At 46.3% G+C, this 19390-nt stretch overlaps 1 protein-coding gene across 1 annotated transcript; it reads left to right on the top strand.

Annotated features, from left to right (window-relative positions):
• Positions 1-150: 150 nt before the first annotated feature.
• Positions 151-2011, top strand: LOC144163925 (uncharacterized). The gene is made up of 2 exons (XM_077694582.1): positions 151-1098; positions 1950-2011. Exons 1-2 carry the CDS (start codon positions 279-281, stop codon positions 2009-2011), a joined length of 882 nt encoding a protein of 293 aa, XP_077550708.1. The 5' UTR covers positions 151-278.
• The last annotated feature ends 17379 nt before the right edge of the window (positions 2012-19390 follow it).

Here is a 19390-nt window from a genome sequence, read left to right as displayed (position 1 = left end):
GAATACTATACCACCTGTTGTGTCATTTGTACCGCGTCCTTGCGCATGCGCCCGCTCAGGGAGTGCCACTATCTGCCCTGTTCTCGGCTGCGGCGATCGCTTATAAGCAGCCGCGCCTAATCTTTTGCGTTCTTCGACTAACATCTGGTGACCAATAAACATGGTCTGCTCGTCCCGGTTGACTACTGCCTCCGTCTAGTCAAGAACACAACAGTGGCGACGAGGATGGGATTGCCGTGACCCGGAGTCAACGGAGGCAGCCGGGTCGATACAGCGACATGGCTTCGCTAGGCCAGTTCGAGCGATTCGACGAAGACGAGGACGAGGACTTTGAATCATACGTGAAGCGGTTTGAACACTATGTCCACGCCATGAAGGTGAGCGATGATTTGAAAGTCTCGACATTCGTGACCGCCATGGGCAAGAAGACTTACCGCACGTTAAAGAACCTGCTCGCCCCGGCAAAGCCTGAGGAGGAGGAATACAGTCAGCTCATCACAGTTCTCAAAGAGCATTACACCCCAAAGCGAATGGTGATTGCGGAACGGTTCCGGTTTAATCGCCGGTCCCAGCATGAAGGTGAGAGTGCGGCTGCATTCGCCGTGGAATTAAAAAGGCTGGCGTGGTCATGTGAATTTGGGCCCTTTCTGGAAGAAGCGTTGCGGGGCCGGTTGGTGGCTGGCTTAAAATACCAACCGACCCAAGCGGAACTTCTCAAGAAGAGCACATTGACCTTTGCCACAGCGTGCGACATTGCCAAAAGTGTTGAACTAGCTCAGGCCGAGACTAGAAAGTTTCAACCAGCTACGACACAACCGGAAGAAGTGCATGATGTTCGCCACACTTACCGGGCCAAGCCCGCAGTTAGAGCTTCAGCCAAGCCAGCAGCAGCAGCCGACGGAGCGGAACACCCCATCGAAACGCCAGACTGTTTCCGCTGCGGTGGATCATCCCACGACGGAAGGTCCTGCCCTTTCCGGAAATACAAGTGCCATCTATGCAAGCGGATGGGTCATCTGTCGAGGGTCTGCAAGGCTGCCTCATCGCGCGCGGTGCAGGCCGTGGACGACGTCTGTGACAACCTAGAGACAATTAACGGTGAGGAAGAACTTGTGCTGCATAACATATTTGCCTGCGACAGTAGCCATCCTAGCTATACGGTGAACGTTAAAGTGGCAGGTAGAAATGTGCGAATGCAAATCGACACGGGGGCGTCTGTTTCGATTCTACCTGAAAGTGTGTTTGTGAAGTATTGGCTAGACGTAGCCCTGGAAAGTTGTCGAATTAGGCTACGAACGTACGGGGGCGTTCCCTTGCAGACCGTGGGGTGGGTGAAGGTACCGGTGGAGCACCATGGTCAGGCGGTCACCCTCCCGCTAGTTGTCGTGCGGACGCCACAGAAATGTGAGACGGTGCTGATGGGTCGAGATTGGCTGGAGGTTCTTAAGCTGGACTGCTTGAGCGTGTGCGGTGTCAGCGTAGACAAGGTAGCACAAGTGGTAGAAAAATTTCTAGAGGTGTTCGAGCCCGAACTTGGATTTATAAAAGGCACCCCGGTAAAACTGCTTTTGAAAGAAGGGAGCACGCCGGTGTTCTGCAAGCATCGAGCAGTGCCTTTCGCCATGCGAGACGTGGTGTCAAAAGAATTGCACGCGCTGGTAGGAGCTGGGGTCCTAATTTCGGTTCAACGTAGCGACTGGGCAACGCCTCCAGTGGTCGTTTATAAACCCAACGGGGAGGTCAGAATTTGCGGGGATTATAAAATGACAGTGAACCAGTCTCTCCGAACGGACCATTACCGGTTGCCAGTAATGGAAGATATCTTCGCAACGTTGCACGGGTGTAAATACTTCACAGTCTTAGATCTCTCAACGGCCTACCAGCAACTAGAACTTGATCCGGACTCGCAGAGTTTGGTCACCGTGAATACGTATCTTGGCTTGTTTCAGTATACACGGCTACCCTATGGGATCACGAGTGCCCCGTCTATTTTTCGGGCGGTAATGGATGACCTGTTAAAAGGCCTAGATAGAGTATCCTGTTACATTGATGATGTGTTATTCGCTGGGGAAACCTTCGAGGAGTGCTATCAGAAGGTGGAAAGCGTGCTAGCTAGGTTTAAGGAACATGGCAGTAAACTGAAAAAAGAAAAATGTAAGTTCTTTGAGACGTCACTAACCTACTTGGGCCACGTGATAGACGGGAACGGAATTAGGCCTTCAGACGTAAAAATAGCAGCAATCAAGGAAGCGCCAGCCCAAAAGAATAAACAGGAACTCCGGGCGTATCTGGGGCTGTTGAATTTCTATGGAAAGTTCAGTTCCCAACCTATCAGCAGAACTAAAACCGCTATACGACCTACTCAGAGATAGCACAAAATGGAAATGGACAGCTGAGGCCGAGCGAGTGTTCCAAACAAGCAAAGGATGGCTTACGCAAAACACGGTATTGGCGCACTACGACCCATCGAAGGATCTTGGCCTCGTCTGTGGCGCGTCAGCCTACAGAGTGGGAGCTATAATGCTCCACAAAGACGGCCCAGTGGAAAGGCCGATAGCCTTTGCGTCGAGGATTCTCAGTAAATCCGAGCAGGCGTATGCGCACATCGAAAAAGAGGCGTTGGCAGTAGTGTTCGGGCTGCGCAGATTTCACAAATACTTGTTTCGTCGATCCTTTAGCATATAATCTGATCACCAGCCATTCCTGGGCCTTCTCGCGCATGATAAGCAGTTCCCGCAATGGCAGCAGCGCGTGTTCAGCGTTGGGCTTTGCTTCTTGCAGCCTATAACTACCGCTGGGTTTACGCAAGGCTAGCGAGATTGCAAATGCTGACGCACTGTCGCGGTTGCCTTTGCAGTTGTCGAGCCAAGCACCCGAGTCAGAAGACGTACTTTTTTTCTGTGCTCGATGAAACCCCGCTGTCTGCAAAAGAGATTAGAATGGAAACGAAAAGGGACAAGGTCCTATCAAAAATTCTGTTTTACTCTCAAAACGGCTGGCCTTCGCATGAGGCAGACGATACACTAGCCCCTTATTTTGTACGGCGTAGCAAACTGTCTGTTGACCAGGATTGTGTAACCTGGGGAAATCGCGTGATAGTGCCTGCTGCGCTTCGTGAAAAGGTGTTATCAATACTGCATGAGGGCCACCCGGGAATGACGCACATGAAAATGTTATCTAGAAGTCACGTGTGGTGGCCGAGGTTAACTCAAGACATAGAACGAGCAGTGAAAGAGTGTGTGACGTGTCAACTGGCGCAAAACTCAGCACCCAGCGTCCCATTGTTGTCGTGGGGCTGGCCGACGCGAAGGTGGGAGAGAGTGCATTCGGACTTCGCGTATCAAAAGCAACAGTGGTTTCTCGTGCTGGTAGACGCGCATTCAAAGTGGGTGGAAGTGTTTGTGATGAAAACGACGAACAGTGAAAAGACGGTGGAAAAACTGCGTAGTGTGTTCGCTGCTTATGGATTGCCGGAAGTAGTGGCTACGGACAATGGCCCACAGTTCACGTCAACTCAGTTTGCAACGTTTTTGAGCAGGAATGGCATTCGGCATGTGAAGTCGCCTCCTTATCATCAGCATCAAACGGCAGCGCTGAACGGTGTGTGCAAACCATAAAAAGAGATCTCTTCAAGCAGGTCGTCGACGAGCAGCGGACTGGGGAAACAAAGACTCTCCAGCATCGCATTGACGAGTTCCTGTTCAGGTACCGCAACACCCCAACGGGTACTACAGATGAAACTCCAGCGCAACGGTTCTTGTCGTGGAAGCCGCGGACGCGGTTGAGCCTTTTGCATCCAGATATGGAGAAAAGAATGACCGAGAAATTGGAACGAACAAGGTAGTTGGCGAACCAAACGCGAGGAGGCTGCAGATTATTCAGTGAAGGCTCCGGCGTATTAGTGAAAGGCGTGCGCCCGGGTGACGCCCGATGGCTCGAAGGAACCGTGCTCAGGCGTGTGAGCATCAGCACATACGTTGTGTCTATGGAAGGACAGGAGCGCTATGTTCATGCCGATGACTTACGCCCATGTACCTTCCAGGAGGGCCCGAGGTACCATCAGGCCCCGCAATGTGAGCTTCCAGACGGCTGGAATCCCATGGCACACCAACAAATCCCACTCGGGACTCCGGACTGGGCAAGGACCGCAGCTCCAGGGGAGCTCATGCCGGTCCCGGTTACCAAGACGGTCCAGCCGGCCTCGAGTCAGCCCTCGACCGAGGATACTGTGGTCCTACCGCCGGCTACGCTTAAGCCAATCTCAGCCCGTAGCCCCACGTCCGCAGATCAGGCCTCCGTGCCAGGTCTTACCTATCCCGAAGCCCGCGCATTAGAAACGGAGAGGGACAAGGATCCCCAACCAGTCCTCCGACGCAGCATGCGGAAAAGACAACCCCCGGAACGCTACAACCTGCAGCACCGACTAATGAACCGTGTGTTGGGGAAGGAATGTTGTGTCATTTGTACCGCGTCCTTGCGCATGCGCCCGCTCTGGGAGTGCCACTATCTGCCCTGTTCTCGGCTGCGGCTATCGCTTATAAGCAGCCGCGCCTAATCTTCTGCGTTCTCCGACTAACATCTGATGACCAATAAACATGGTCTGCTCGTCCCGGTTGACTACTGCCTCCGTCTAGTCAAGAACACAACACCACCTATCAAGGAAAATCGCGTATCCTTGAAGTACCCTGATAAACCAATGAGTACGCCACCGCATGAATGCCTCTCAGTATGTTTTACCTAATTTTGTTTTTAGAGATCCTCAAATACGCGTCCACTATACTCGGTCAAAGCCTAAACCCACCTTCCGGTTTGTAAGTCTCGACGCCGTATTTTAGGATATGCTTCACTCCACGGACTTGTTAATTCCTCCGCGTCCCTTTGGGTGAAACCGCCGCCACTGGAGTGCAGCAAAAATTTACCACGCAATGCGAGGTGCTTTCCGATTTAGGGGCGAAGCTCCTGTTGCTAGGGCCCTGTCCCGGCCGTACACGGCATAATAATGATGATTGTGGCAGGATCCCCCTAGGGATTGGCCAACCAAAGATTGGCCGAAGAGGTCAAAACGTTCAACGCCTTCTTTGCTACCCAACAAGGAGGAGAGGAAGAAGAAGAGGTTGTCGTTCGTCGCCTGCGACCTCACGACACTTGCTCGGGCCCTGTCCCGTCCCCTCGTTGCTGGCATAAACGGCGGAATGATGATGATTGTGGCAGCATCCTCCTAGGGATTGGCCAACCAAAGATTGGCCGAGGAGGTCAAAACGTTCAACGGGTTCATTGCTACTCAACAACGAGGAGAGGAAGAAGGGGTTGTCGTTCGTCGCCTGCGAGCCGAAGACACGTACCGGGGGTACGCGACACAAGACGCTCTGCAGAAGACGACGGCCAAGGTGGCTAATATGTCACACACCGAATTCGCCAACTTACCTATGCAGATTCTCATTGTCTCAAACAAGCCCTACATATTCACCAGAAACATCGACGTCATCGATGGGCTTGTCAACGGAGCAGTGGAAAGCTTGACGTGTCGAGTCTCTATTTGATGTGGGGGCGAATGGTTCGTGGTTTTATTGATAAGCGTTTTAGCTTCGCTCGCCTAATCATCATTCACTTCATGTATATGGCGGGATTTTTTTCTTTTGCGAAGCTACTTTTGTACAGCTTGACATATTTGACATTTTAACACAACCGTATTTTGGTATCAACGTGCACCAAAACACAGCGGACGCATGCGCAACAGGCACAGTGCGGTATGGGCCATCTTCATGATCTGATGCAGAAATAATGAATCCACACCAGATGTTTCACGTACAATGAGTATAACAGTGCCGACACTCTCATAAAGCTGATTTACCGATAGCATAAAGCCATGGTAAAAATTGCATGATGTCATAACGTCACACGTTTGCGACGAACGTTGAGAAGCACCTGTTGAAAAAGTACTTATTGACTCACTGCAGCTCAAGCTTCAGAAATCTATTTGCGTCGATAGAGGCCAAACCACAATGTTAGGGCCTAAGCATCCGCATAACAGAAAGCTGCTCTTGCTTTTATATCAGTATATATATTGACTGCGTGAGAGTAGCCAAACACAGTTGAATAATGGATAGTGGCTCTATTTTTTGTACATACTGGCACCAAGCGATTCAGAACTAAGTGAATATGACCGCGCTCAAGTAGGTGTTGCGCTGGTTTAAAAGTAATGTTTCCCCTTACCCTGTACTATCCGCGTTCTATAAAGCCTTCAATCGGTTTCGCTGCCAAAATACTCCACGTCTTCTGCGTGGGCTATCCGACAAAATTCGATATTCATGAATGTGAGCTACTTTCCTAAAAACGCCTCCGGTTTTGTCAGACCCGTCGCATTGACGTTGTCATGTTGCGCCGCAAATATCTTTTCTCCAGATTTCTTAGATTCGATTTTTTTCTCCTATTAGTGCGAACCAAGAAGTAGATTGCAAAAGCTCCTCATAGCTACACACTTTCAAATGCCCCACTAACACTCTCACAAACACATTAAGGGAAAACCACAGACTTAAGTAACTACCTTTATTGCTGTCTTTATTCAACCAGCCCCTCATTTTTCATTGCGATTCGCTACAGCCGTACCGAGGGTCTCTGTTCTGTCATTCCTGATGCACTATAACATAAGAAGGCTGAACACTGGGGGACCGTTCCCGACATGTAGTAGACGCTCGATTCATTGCCCTGGTGTCATAAAAACGGTCCCTTCAGCTCGAGTACTCGGAGTGGCGCTGGCTACCACACCCAAGCACATGAAACAATTTCCTTAACATAAATAACCAAAAGTGTATAGGAGACATCAGCCCACCGGATACTAGTGGTAATGGCAGCAGACCCGCATTAACCGGCAACATAAAAATTTCCCGCGACGTAAAGGAATTCTTCAGCATTACGAAAAATTAGCAGCGTTGTTAACAAGCTAAAAAGTGTTCAGAATAAAGATAGTCCAGGCCAATGCGCCAAGAACCAGCTATGACGATGAAGCCGTACATAGGTTCAACGAGCACGTGGAATTAGCAATGAAGAAGGGAAAAACATATCTCACAATTGTAAGGGCTGACTTCAACGCAAAAATCGGTAACAAGCAAAACCGAGAAAGTTCAGTTAGAAGTTTTGAAAAGACACTCGCAACAGTCAGGGAGACACAAGTCGTATTTGCGGAAAAAAATAATATGCGCCTTATCAACACGTTCTTCTTCAAACTAAACAATAGGAAATAGACTTGGGAATTCCTGATTGTACAGCAAAAACGAAATTTAATTCATTTTAAGGCAACCCAGCTATTCTGCAAGACGTAGAGGTGATGAGTAAGATTCCCTGCAGTGGTCACAGAGTGGTTAGATGCAAGGTAAGCCTGAAGCCCACAGGGGAATGAAGGAATCTAGTATAACGCAACAAACCCAGCACGGAGTTAGCCGAGCAGAGCGAGGTCGAAGGAGTTTAAAACGTCTCTCTAAAACATAGCTGTGCTTCTAAACACGGAGAAAGAAAACAGTGTATACAGTCTTAGTTACAGCCTAACAATGACAATCACAAAATATGGAACCCCAGTGGGAGAAGCAGGATGTTTGAAAGATACAAAAAACTGACTAAGAAAACGAAAGAACGAATAGCGAATTGTACGGACTATAAACGTGTTAAGTTCTCTGGACCAAATTGAGTTAGCCAAACAATCTAAACTAATTAACACGAGTAAGCCAAACGACATTTCTTCTAACCACAAGGCAGTGATTCCGGAAATGCTTCAAATAGGAGGAAGTTTCAAAGCAACTAAGACGAAGTTTGCCATTGGCAAAAACGCAATCTACACACTCGAATAAGCGAAGATCAGCATTAGGTACAATGTGGACGACATATTAAAGGTAGCAGAACGATTCTACTCGAGAATGTATGCAAGTGACGTTATATCAGGAGGAAATAATGTAAGTACAAGCTTCACTTGCGTTCTCCCTTAGATAATAAACAATGTGGGATATGCGCTGAAGGGCACAGAAAAATAGGAAACAATGCAGGCGATCATGGTATGAAGTGGATATTTTGTAGTAGTGAGGACATATAGTACAGTACTAGAAAAGCTGGTTGCACAATTTTCAGAATGCTTAAAAACCCAAAACTACCCATAGCATTGAAAAACACCAATAATATTCTGTTTCATAAATATGGGGATACCAAGGTCCTTGAGTATTAGCTACACGCATTAGCCTGTTCTCAGTTCTTTAAAAGTTGTTCACGAAAGTTATATTAACCGCATTGGAGATAGCCTGGATTAAAAAAACACAGAAAACAGGCTGGGTTTATTAAGGGGTACTCCACCATGAATCACATTCATGTTGTCAAAGTGACAGAAAAGTGTGCTGAATACACTAAACTCCTCTACATGCATTTATAGATTATGAGAACGCGTTTAACTCAGTGAAAACCGCAGCCATGCTTAAAGCATTAGGACCAGGGAATAGAAGTGACTACATAAGACGTGTAAAGGGCATATATAAGGGATGTACGGGCAGGTCAACACTTCACTAGCAAAGCGATAAGTTCCCCATCCGAAAGGATGCAGAAAGGAGACAGTATCTCGCTAACATTGTTCACAACATGACTGGAGGGGGTATTTCGAAATCTTGACTGGGAAACCACAAGTTTCAGGATAAACCGTGATTATATGGGACGTTTGAGATTTGGAGATGACATATATTGCTGATTGTGACTGCAGAACAAATGCAAAAAGTACCTGAGGAACTACAAATAAAAAGCACGCTGTGGGAATAACAGTAAAAATGAACAAATCTAGAGTAATCAGGAATAAGCATGCCATAGGCACCCTAAGACTAACGCTAGAAGAAGTACAAATCAACTTCCCCAGACAAAAAAAGGTCAGTGGTGACCCAGTCACTAGAGAATAATCCGCCGCATAATTGTTATATTGTGAGGAGCACTCGCTGCTACAAAATAATGACAATTCAGCAACCTCAGTCACTCAGAACAAAAATCTGCAACCAGTACATACTAGCGGTGATGACATACGGAGCTACATTTGGCATCTTACTAAACAAACGGAAAGCAACGTTAGAACGGCCCATGAAACAAATAATGAGAGGAGTAACACTTAAGGACGGGAAACCAGCTTCCTGGGACAGCAAATAAACTCTTATAGATGATATCATAGTGCAACGAAAGAAAAAATGATCTTGGGACTCGAGCAAGAACGTTGTGGTGGTAGCGGACAACCACCGCTGATTCCTGTTAAGCTGCGTTCAGTGAATAAGAATTGTAAATTTAGAACTCGTTGAAGAAGCAGCAGAAACGCCAGAAGTGAATAAAATTGGTGAAGGGGAAGGCAAAGGAATCCCCCTGTTTTAATGCGGAGATTTCTTTGTTACACTGATGTCGCGGTCGCAACCAAATCGAAGTACAGGAAAGTCAACTTACTCAAGGCGGAGGCACGTGAGGATATTGCTAATTAAACAATGAAAATGGCTCCCTGAGTTAATATTCAACCAGGGCCTCTTGCGGCCTTCCAAAGCCAACATATATCCGACTGCACAATCATTGTATTCAATTCAGTCAGCAATTTTTGCATTCAGTGAACCGATGCTATTAGAAGTTTGGCCGAGCGCTCACAGTTTATCCGAGTTCCCAAGTTCTTTATTACGTGTCTCCTCTTCGACGAAAAACACCACACATTACACCTCCAGGTATTCTAAATTCTATGTTCGAAAGCCTTCGTTTAATGAATATGATGGTTGTGTTTGGGGCGTTCAGCTTTCTTGTGGCGACTTCGTTCACTTTTCTTTCGGTATAAACTTTGAATCGAAATCACTTCACCCTTCCAGCTTGTAATTTGAGTCACGTGGTTTCCAGCTTTATCATTGGGGCATTACCTTCTGATTCCAGATGGTGAGATTTTTACATTTCGCTATTTGATTTTGCCACACAAGTAGACTTCGCAGTTCTTGCATATTCTTCGTTAGGCGGGCTAGATTTGATTTGTGCCGCGTTTACGGACGTTTTTTTTTTGTAAACTAACTGCAAGAGGTAGGAGAAAAACATGATCTTTGGGTGGTGCCAAAAGTTAAAACCTTCACAACGCTGGTCTGACGTCTTACCAACTAGGCGATGGGAGAGACGGTCTCTTCCCCCATTTTCCGGAGCTAATAACCTTGATGCAACTAATTCCACGAGCGCATGACACACTGAGTGCTCATTTTTCAATTCCAAGGTAAGCGTTCTCGGAACGTCTCCTAAAAGCCTTTCTTAGTCGTGCGGAAACACAGTTTCAGTCCTATATGCAGTTTATCATAACCTGCGCACTCCGTTGCTAGAACACGGCTAATTAAACACAAGGCTTTGCAACTGCGCCGAAGGCTCAATGGTGTAGCCTGCTCTTCCCTAGCAAGTTCTAACACTCACCTATTCTCTGAACGCTTACCAGATACGCGTCTAGGTTGTGTCTTTCCTATTTAAACCCTGGAAAGAATTTATTCCAATTTACCTCGCCCGTTCCCAAAAAAGCCTACCCTTCCGAAGCTGCGCTTTAACTTTCACAGTTATGTTTACGACGAAGTAATGTACCTCGGGATCCGCTTTTTGATTTCCACTTCTTGTATCCGCAACATCGAATAATGCTCTTCCCGCAGGGGCTCCTGGTCAAATCCTTAGTTCCTTCTATGGCACTCACTCTCGTCCTCATCCCATTTTTTAACACTTCCTGTTTGAAGGCTCTTTGCGCTACAGGCGTTCCGCACTACATTCATCCTCGCACCACGCCACCTTTTATACATATTCCTGTAAATTATTCTCTCAAAAGCGGGGAGATCGTCTCAGTTCGAACAATATCCCACATCCATCCTTTCTACAACGAGAGGGTAAAAAAGTAAAGCAAACACGCTACCCGGCAAATAATTTAGCAAAAACGAACCCATCAGTTTCCCGCATCGTCGATGCTTTGCCGACAAGTCCTGCATGCGGATAGTACGTATACTCGGTTACAACTGAAGAACGGCACCACCTCATGTAGTGTATCACTCCGCCAAAGTGCCGCACTCGTGACGTCAGTGCGCGCGTGTTTTGAAAGAGGATCGCGGTAAATGCGTGACATCTTCTGCTTTTCTCACCGAGTTTGTTTGTTGTCACTTGCTGTATTTTATAGGCATGTTAAGTCCGAAAAGTCATTGAAACGACTCGTGTCCGGTGTGGTTATTGTGTGCGTGCGCTGGCGGTGATTGCTATCTGTTGTTTATCTTGCGTCTATCATTTTAGAACTGATCGATTGTCCACACCTCACGCCACCAGTTCGTGGACGGCACGAGATTTCGTAATTATGACATGCGAATGAAATAAATAATTTTTAATACAGCGCGTAAAACAGCGAATGCGTGATTATTTTGTATAAGATTCACCATGTTACAAAGATCGATGCAGTTATACGTACGTGAAGTACTCGATGTGCTGAAGCATTAATTTCGCGAGGTACGCAACATTATGCGCGTTCGACGACGAAGGAGGAGAACAATTTTAGATTTTTAAATTATGCTGATGGCTAATAACAATGCAACAAACACTTTTGTGCTTAGTAATGTGTGCACAAAAGCCACACCAATCGGAGGTGCACAAAGGTAGCGCGCTGTGTGTAAAAACAAAAACAATAACAGAATTGCTCCTTTCAGATCACGCGTGATAAATAACTTCGCTTCTGCTTCGTTATTACGCGCGAGTTTATTGCTTTCGATTCCTAGTTATTGCTCCTTGCATGTGCATTACCTAAGCACTGCCGTCATTTCTACGACTGTCCTTAATATCGCGCTGTTACGCGTTTTTTCAACGCATCGTCTTGAAAAGAAAGCATGCAGTTTACAGGAAGCGAACATGAAGTGTCTGCGCGTAAAACTCGTGCTTCACGGCTCTGCACATTTTTGAGAAAAAGCGCCTTTGAGCTTAGTCTCAACGCAATGCAATTTTTATCGGGTCTACGCAGGCGTTTCTGGATGGATGGTATAATCTCCATTCCTGAAAAATGCTATTTCGCAGCTGCCATGCCAATTGCCATTTCGAGAAAGCCAATATAGGTTATAGCAGGCTACTTTATTTCTTTCATATTGTTATACGCCCTGGCACACGGCATTTTGAGCGTCATTTTACAATACTGGGGAAAATGCCTGTACAGAGAAAAAGTTTTGGCGTCATAGTTACAGCTCACCATAGTTACAGCCCATTGCTAGAATTTACATCTTCTGGGGCAAGCTCAAAGAAATCGTAGTCAAAACAACAAAAACGTTTGCTTTTCTCCTAATTATGTGTGGGAGTGAATTATTCACACATAATTTGGCTAGGGAACCGCCACTTATAAACAGCATTTGTTTTTATTACATTTGCGCTGGAATGTTTATGACTAGAAACCTGTAGTGTCTTCTATGCGAATTCGAGTGCCAAAACAAGGCCATCATGCAGACAGACTCACTGGCAGAGATACTCATAGATACGAGCTTGAGGTACCAATTTAAAAATATGAAAATGTTATCAGAACCCAGAAACTTTAGCAGGCGCCTCCCCCACTCCAACCAAAATAAATTGGGCTAAAACGTGTTGTGTGGTTTTGACATGGTGTTTCACTGAACAACACAATGCAGAGTGCGACAGGTGATTCCCTGCAGGCCTTTCATCTCGATTTATCACCTAGGGCACTACCACAGGTGTATGAAAACATTCCCAGTGCCCGTACACAGTTGTGTTCATCATTTCCTCCACATTATTACAATAACGCACTGCTAAGAACCTCGATATCTCACATTTCTTTCTGTATTATACTTCACATCCCAGATGTCAAAACAGCTGCTTACACTTCTGTTCAGCTGCTCATTTATATGCGTGAGGTACTTTCGACAAACTTGACAATCAGTCTTCTTTATCACATCCAAACAGTTGCGTTTAATGGAAACAAAGTTGCATTCAATGACCTCCCCATGCCCATATACGACAGTCACATTTTATCGTGTCCTACAATGAGCTAGAGATTACTATAAATGCATTCGTTATAAGCAGTGTACTTTACGTGCACAAAACTCTCCACGGCTGCTTTTCTGATATCATTCAAGACGACACCAAGCCAGGGATGTGTTGCAAAATTGCAACTGCACCGTCAATTGTAATTTTTAATTACATATTACATACTTTGAATCACACTGCAAGCTGTGACTTGAAATCACATACCAGCACACCTGTAGTGAAAGGAAAATGCAAACATCCTCAGTGAAAGAACAAAACATCCTATACGTGGCGCTGCCATGAGAAGTCCTTCAAGCACATAAGTGGCATATGATGCCACTTAGAACTCTGCAGTGATTTCCCTTATACCTTACTTCCAAATGCTGCCAGTGCAAAGGGGCTTACTGAGATGGTTATACAAGTCGTATTTTGCCTTAGCACTTTGGCAACTCTTCATTGCCAGCAGTTTCAAATGAAATAAAATCACTGTCTCGTCCCTCCAAGCCTTCGTCACAGGGGCCAGCGTTTACCCAAGTATCGACTGTGTAGAACACCTTGCGGTGCTGCTGCTTGTTCTCAGTGATCTGACGAAGGTACCTCTGCCGCCAAACCAGCACGTCCTGACGCTCGATCATCATCGAGTTTCGTTCGCGTTTCTCGAAGACAAAGCCGATGTCACTCAGGAGGCGGCGGATGGTCCACGTTCGAAGGCTGGGGAGTGCTCACTCCTCCGAAATTCTTACCCAATCTTCGGTGCAGTAGGAGGCTCGTTGCGCCGTAAAAGATCATGCGCAATGTTTCTCAGCGCGCACAAAGTGAAGCCGTCATACATCGCAGTGCGGCGTCTGCGGTTCTCGATTCCGGGCATTTTCGGCGAAGGTGTTGTCAGCTTCCTGCCCGTCGCCTTCGGTTTGGATTTGATGTCCAAAATCTTCCTGAAACTGACACCGGTGTACTCACTTGTCGTGCGGCAAGTTTCTTTCACGGCAACGTTCAGGTGCCCTTCTTGCAGCTTCATGTAGACGTTCAAAACTGTACGCTGAACGTGGTGACGAAGACCAATGCCGCTGCAGTTCTTCCTGTACATATGCTTAGGCGTTGATGGGCTCTTTGGGGGAGGTGAACTCGCCCCAGACCGCAAACGCGACGAAGAATTGGAGTCGAAGAAACACTAACAAATGCGGCTGCTAGTGGCACTGCGTAGTCACGCATGCTCCGCCAAAAAATTGACCTCGTACGAGACGTCCATGTTGGAGAATGAGATCGTGGAAAATGTGGGGACAAAAATACAATGTGCGAAGCAAAAAGGCCACTATACGCTAGTACTTCGTAATTTCAAAGCTAGTGAATAATGCATACCTGTGTAAAATACAACACGTGAGCCATAAAAAGTAAACTGAACTTTGTTGTTTTTCTTAATAAGGTTCTGTTTTGTTATTTTTGCACCGGGTTTTGACTGGGAATGGCAATTTTTTTTATAATATTTTTACGTTTTGATACACGTTAGTTGTGGTGATGTATCTCACATTGAAATTTTAAAATCGCAAGAACATTAAGTTTATTTGTTTTGTTCTGAGGGTTCTGTTATTTTGTGCGTCCAAAAATATTCGCAGTAACGCACTCTTTGCGCCAAGCCGAGGAACAACCGATTGCGGTGATAAGGCTCAAGGGCAACTTCCCGTGTCGTTCTTAAGTTGTAACCGAGTATACCGTCAGAATCGGGTCCCGGTTCCCAAACAGCAAGTGCGACAACAGTTGTTTAGTATTTTTCAAGGTTGGTCACTTGGTCGAGTGCAGGCGCGGCCAAGTGGCATGAGCTAGACAGAATTCACGCGTACTCTAAGTTCCGTTAAAAAAATAAACCCTTTAATATGAAGCTATGAAATCACAATCATGGGGAACTACGCTTTAAGAATTCTTTACGCTGGAATAGGCGCGTGTACGCATGTGCTCTGAACATGGCACGCGAGACGAAGAGATAACACGTACACGCAGTGTGGCGACGGTACTCTCGTACGGAAAACGTGGCCCCCTTCTGCACAAACGCACATAAAGAAAGCAAATACACAAGGAAAATTACGTACAATGCTCTACGAGGAAATACAGCTAAACAATATGGCTCAATGAGTCTGACCTCTTGGAAACGATCTTCATTGGGCCAGCATTACTTAGCGAACAATTGAGTGCCAAATTTAATGGTGTCCTTGAAACATCATTCCCAAATGAGGCGTGACTTACAGTGCAGACCTATAATAAAAACAAATGTAGATTGATTATTATGTTTGATGCGTTGACGCTACACAGGCGATCAGGCGGCCCGCTCCGGGGTATTTTTCCCACCAAGGAATATTTAACGTGCGCCAAAATCACTAACACACGAAAGGCTTTGCTTTTCGCCTACATCAAAAAATTTCAACAACAAATCTCGAGGAAGGAAACTCACCATCGCTGTGCGGCTCGCTTACGCGTACGGTCGTGGGGGTGTGGAAACGATGGTCTTGTGGTTTCCCGAAGGCCATCGAGAAGATCGCGCATCCACGAAGCATCTCGTCATTCCCTCCACGAACTTACTTATGGAAGATCCCCTAAGAAAACTTCCCCAACAGTACCCGGAGCGTATTGCACCTCGTGCGAGTTGTTAGCGGCTGCCTCGAGCTGCCCGTGGCGCTTGTCTAAACTCCCCGACCCGCGGACCACCGCGGCTACGCTACCCTGCATTGGCCCTACTACCCTAGCTTGCTGACATCACACCCCTCCGTCTAGAGGACGAAAAAAGGATAGTCAAAAAGGCGGAATGATTGATGTATGAAAGGTGAAGAACGCGCGACGACAATGAGCTCAGTCTTGACTAAGAAAATGAAGTTGTGGACTCGGAAGACAGAAATTGAGCGGCCTGGCCTGATGTTTCTTGCAATTGTTCTATTCATTTCATGCGTTATACCTTTGTCTTGACTACTGCAACGCCTGGGAGCAACTGTGCAAAAAAGTAAAGAATGAAGCCAGGGTAAAATATTCTTTTGACACAAAATAAAACAAATTGTCGGCACGACACTCTAACACACACAGTAAAAAACAGTCTTGTCTGTTCCTTTTATATTACCAGTTGGTTTTAGACTTATGCTTACATGTGAACCTCACTTCCTGAGAGGAACCCAAAAGCACTTCAAGGAAAACGTTCGTAGCTAGAAACTGGAAACAGGCGTCCTTCACTGTCAAAAAGGAGATAGCGTTCAGACAGTGGGGTGCAGGCGTGTGGTGGCAGGCTTTTTTACACATACTGCTCGTTTTTTTCATGTATTAAAATCATAAATGTTGGTCGTAGTATATGCACTGCAGGGAATTCTAATATTATAAGCGAAACACCTTAGGGGTGGCCTTGTCGCCGTTTCCTGTCGTCGTTTCGTGTAGTTATTGTACTGAAACATCAGGACACTCGTTTTCCAACGCCTCACGCGAAATCGCTTAATCTCTGTAGGCAAAAAGTGTGTTAAGAAACACACTATGGGACTACCGTTTTCGAACGCCTCGCGCTATAACGCTGCGTTCCCCAAAGATACAAGACTTATGCATCAAAGCTGTACACCTTTAAATAAACTCGTCACGATCTGCGACTTGGAAACGCAGCAGCATCAACCCCAATATCATTAGGACGATGGAGAAGAAATACTTTACGCATATTAACTGCAATATGCTACGCAATTACTTATTGTATGTAATAAATGCACATATGTATACAGTTGAAAAAAATCGTCTTCTGTCCCTCATTGCTCATTAGCGGCGATTTTCCTGTGGGAAACACCGATGCACATTATATGCTTCACCCCCCCGAAGGTTAACGTTAGTAGAGATGGCCCAGGATATTTTCGCTGCTCTTATCCAGCGCACTATATTTGTAAATTGAAAATTAGTTATAATTGATTCGTCGTGTTACATTATTAACACTGTGAAGATCCAAAATTCCCACCTAGGTGAACAAGCTTACGTTTTTGTGTGCGAGTGAAGATATGTAATACAGTAGTTTTCCAAGTACCTATATGTCATCATCCATTTGTACTTTTGCTAATGTGATTAAGAACTATTAATTTCATTGAAGTTCCTTATGTTTAACCAGCGTGTTATGACGTCTTTTCGGTAGTTTTGCAAAAGACCTGATTGACATAAATGAGACGTTTAATAAGAGTGTATGAATAGATAAGCAATACTCTAATAAGTGGTTATTGGTTACCAGTGTTCAGTGCAAGTTGCTGTATTGCTCGTGGCATAACAGCAATGCGGCGGCTCTGTTACATATTTTAAATGCTTCAGGTCACTGAACAAATCGATAGAATATAAAAAGCTTCAAGCGCTGATGCCACTATACGTGTTTATTTCAGAGTCAACGTGCCCTTGCAGAACATGGAGGAGTTTTCTGCGGCATTTCACTGCAAAAAAGGCTCACGCATGCGACTCAACGATGCTGAACGGTGCACATTGTGGTGACTTAGTTCTGTGTGCCTCATAGCTCCTCTTCTTTCAAAAATATATTCTTCCATACAATATACCATTATTACAACATTTAGAATGTATTGAATAAGAAATCGAATAAACCAGGATGTAGTAAATATTTACGCCGTTTTCAATACAAAAAGTTTGTATGAACAATAACGTGGGTTCTTGCCCTTAATTACCGTACCGTGAAAAAAAAGAAAAATGTACCCAAGTTAACAAAAATTGTTTTTCTCTCAACTTGTGGAGCTAGTTGTTCTGTGTAAAACGCCATCATTATTTCAACAAGCTAACGTTCTTTTTCTTCTATAGCTACACAAAGAAGCTTGCCCTGAGATGGTTTCACACAGCACGAATATTTTTATCAAATAACGTTGCTTTTTTTCTTTGTGTTCGCGCGACTGCTCGACGATGTCGTCAGCGCCTAGCCTCAGTGCTTGCAAGAAAGCACCGTCAGGGCTCCGAAATGACCGATGACGAGCTATTTTCGGCTATTTTCTTTTTTATTTGGCGTCGAAATATTTTTTTGCGGTGCGGCAATTTTGGGCTATTGCCATGGAGAACTACCTCCTATGCCCTTCCACCACAACGCGTGCGCCCAAACTGGTGACGCTAAGGGTGGGGTGCGTGCGAGACCGATTTACCGGCGTGTTTGCAGGCTTTCCACATGCAGGCTTTCCACGCACCGACAGTAAGCCCAAACTGGAGAATTTCGGATTTAAGGACTTATGAAGGAGGGCCTCCTTGGGCCGAAGCAAGCCCGAAGCAGAGAAACGATCCTTGCAGAGGCGATCGAGTGCTCTACCTGTGTTCCCGAACTGGGAGGCTTCAGTCCAGGACCTCGTCTCCTAGGGCAAGGGAAAGGAGCCCCTAAGTCTAACTTGCCTACAGTATGAAAACATAGATAATGAACCTTCGAGCGACACACTGAAGCGAGAAAACCGGAATGAGGGGCGGGGCCCCCGCCTAATGTACCTTTCTTAAAACCATCAGCATTCGCTTACCTTCACTTACTCGGCCTAGCGCTGAAGTCCCAGTACCAGCAGTACTCTACCCTAAAAAAAATTAAACGGGCGGGGAGTCGCAGTTTCTTCGCCGCAACTTCTATGCGGCCCCTTTTTTGCTAACGAGAGTTCAGGTTCCACAAAGCGACGCATGTCTTGTGGCGTTCCTTTGTTCCGAATTCTGGGGGCATCACCGGTGTCGAATCGTTTGCTGTAAATAAATTTACCAAATGCTGAGGTGAAGTTCTGCAGAATATAATAGCAGCAGCAGGCGAGCGCCGCTACAAAAGTTGATTGCTTTCCTTCGACCCATTTAAGTGTCTACTCGGCTGTCTGCATGTTTGGGCGCACGTTGCGGCGCCATCCCTTTCGCTGCCCACGGTGCACGAATACACGAAAGCAGCGTCGTTTTCAGTCCCTCAACTTGCCTTGTCCGCCCTTTTCCTACGCGTTCGGCTGCCATCAGCAGCTTGCATTTGTCTTACCATGACACGTTGTTCAGAAGAGCCGCTTGGCAAAGCCATTGAAGTCACATCGGGCAGCCACAACGGCGCCGGTTGCCACCCGACTCCATTGTCCGGCCAGCGCTTCTAACGGCTATTTCCTTAGGCTGGGCCTGTGCTCGACATTCTAGAAGCTCGTAGCAGAGGCGGTTTGTAAGAGGCAGTGAACGGCCAGAGCTTAATTATTGTTGCGCCAGATGCATGGCGGGAAAAGACGTCGCACTCTTTCCTTCAAAGAACCTACATAAACGACAGTGATGTTATTTCTTGGCATGCCATTCGTTTCAACAGCGGGATCGCTTTGACAGCGTGAGCTCGATCCATGAACCGCGTTCCCCCTACACGTTGCCGCCACACCTCGTGAACCCCGCAACTTGCGTGTTAGAGGGACTGGTGTAA

The sequence above is a fragment of the Haemaphysalis longicornis genome, unplaced genomic scaffold (assembly GCF_048455015.1).
Source record: "Haemaphysalis longicornis isolate Haplotype H1 unplaced genomic scaffold, Haemaphysalis longicornis Haplotype H1 scaffold_13, whole genome shotgun sequence".
Taxonomy (NCBI): domain Eukaryota; kingdom Metazoa; phylum Arthropoda; class Arachnida; order Ixodida; family Ixodidae; genus Haemaphysalis; species Haemaphysalis longicornis.
This window is presented reverse-complemented; position numbering and strand designations above follow the sequence as displayed.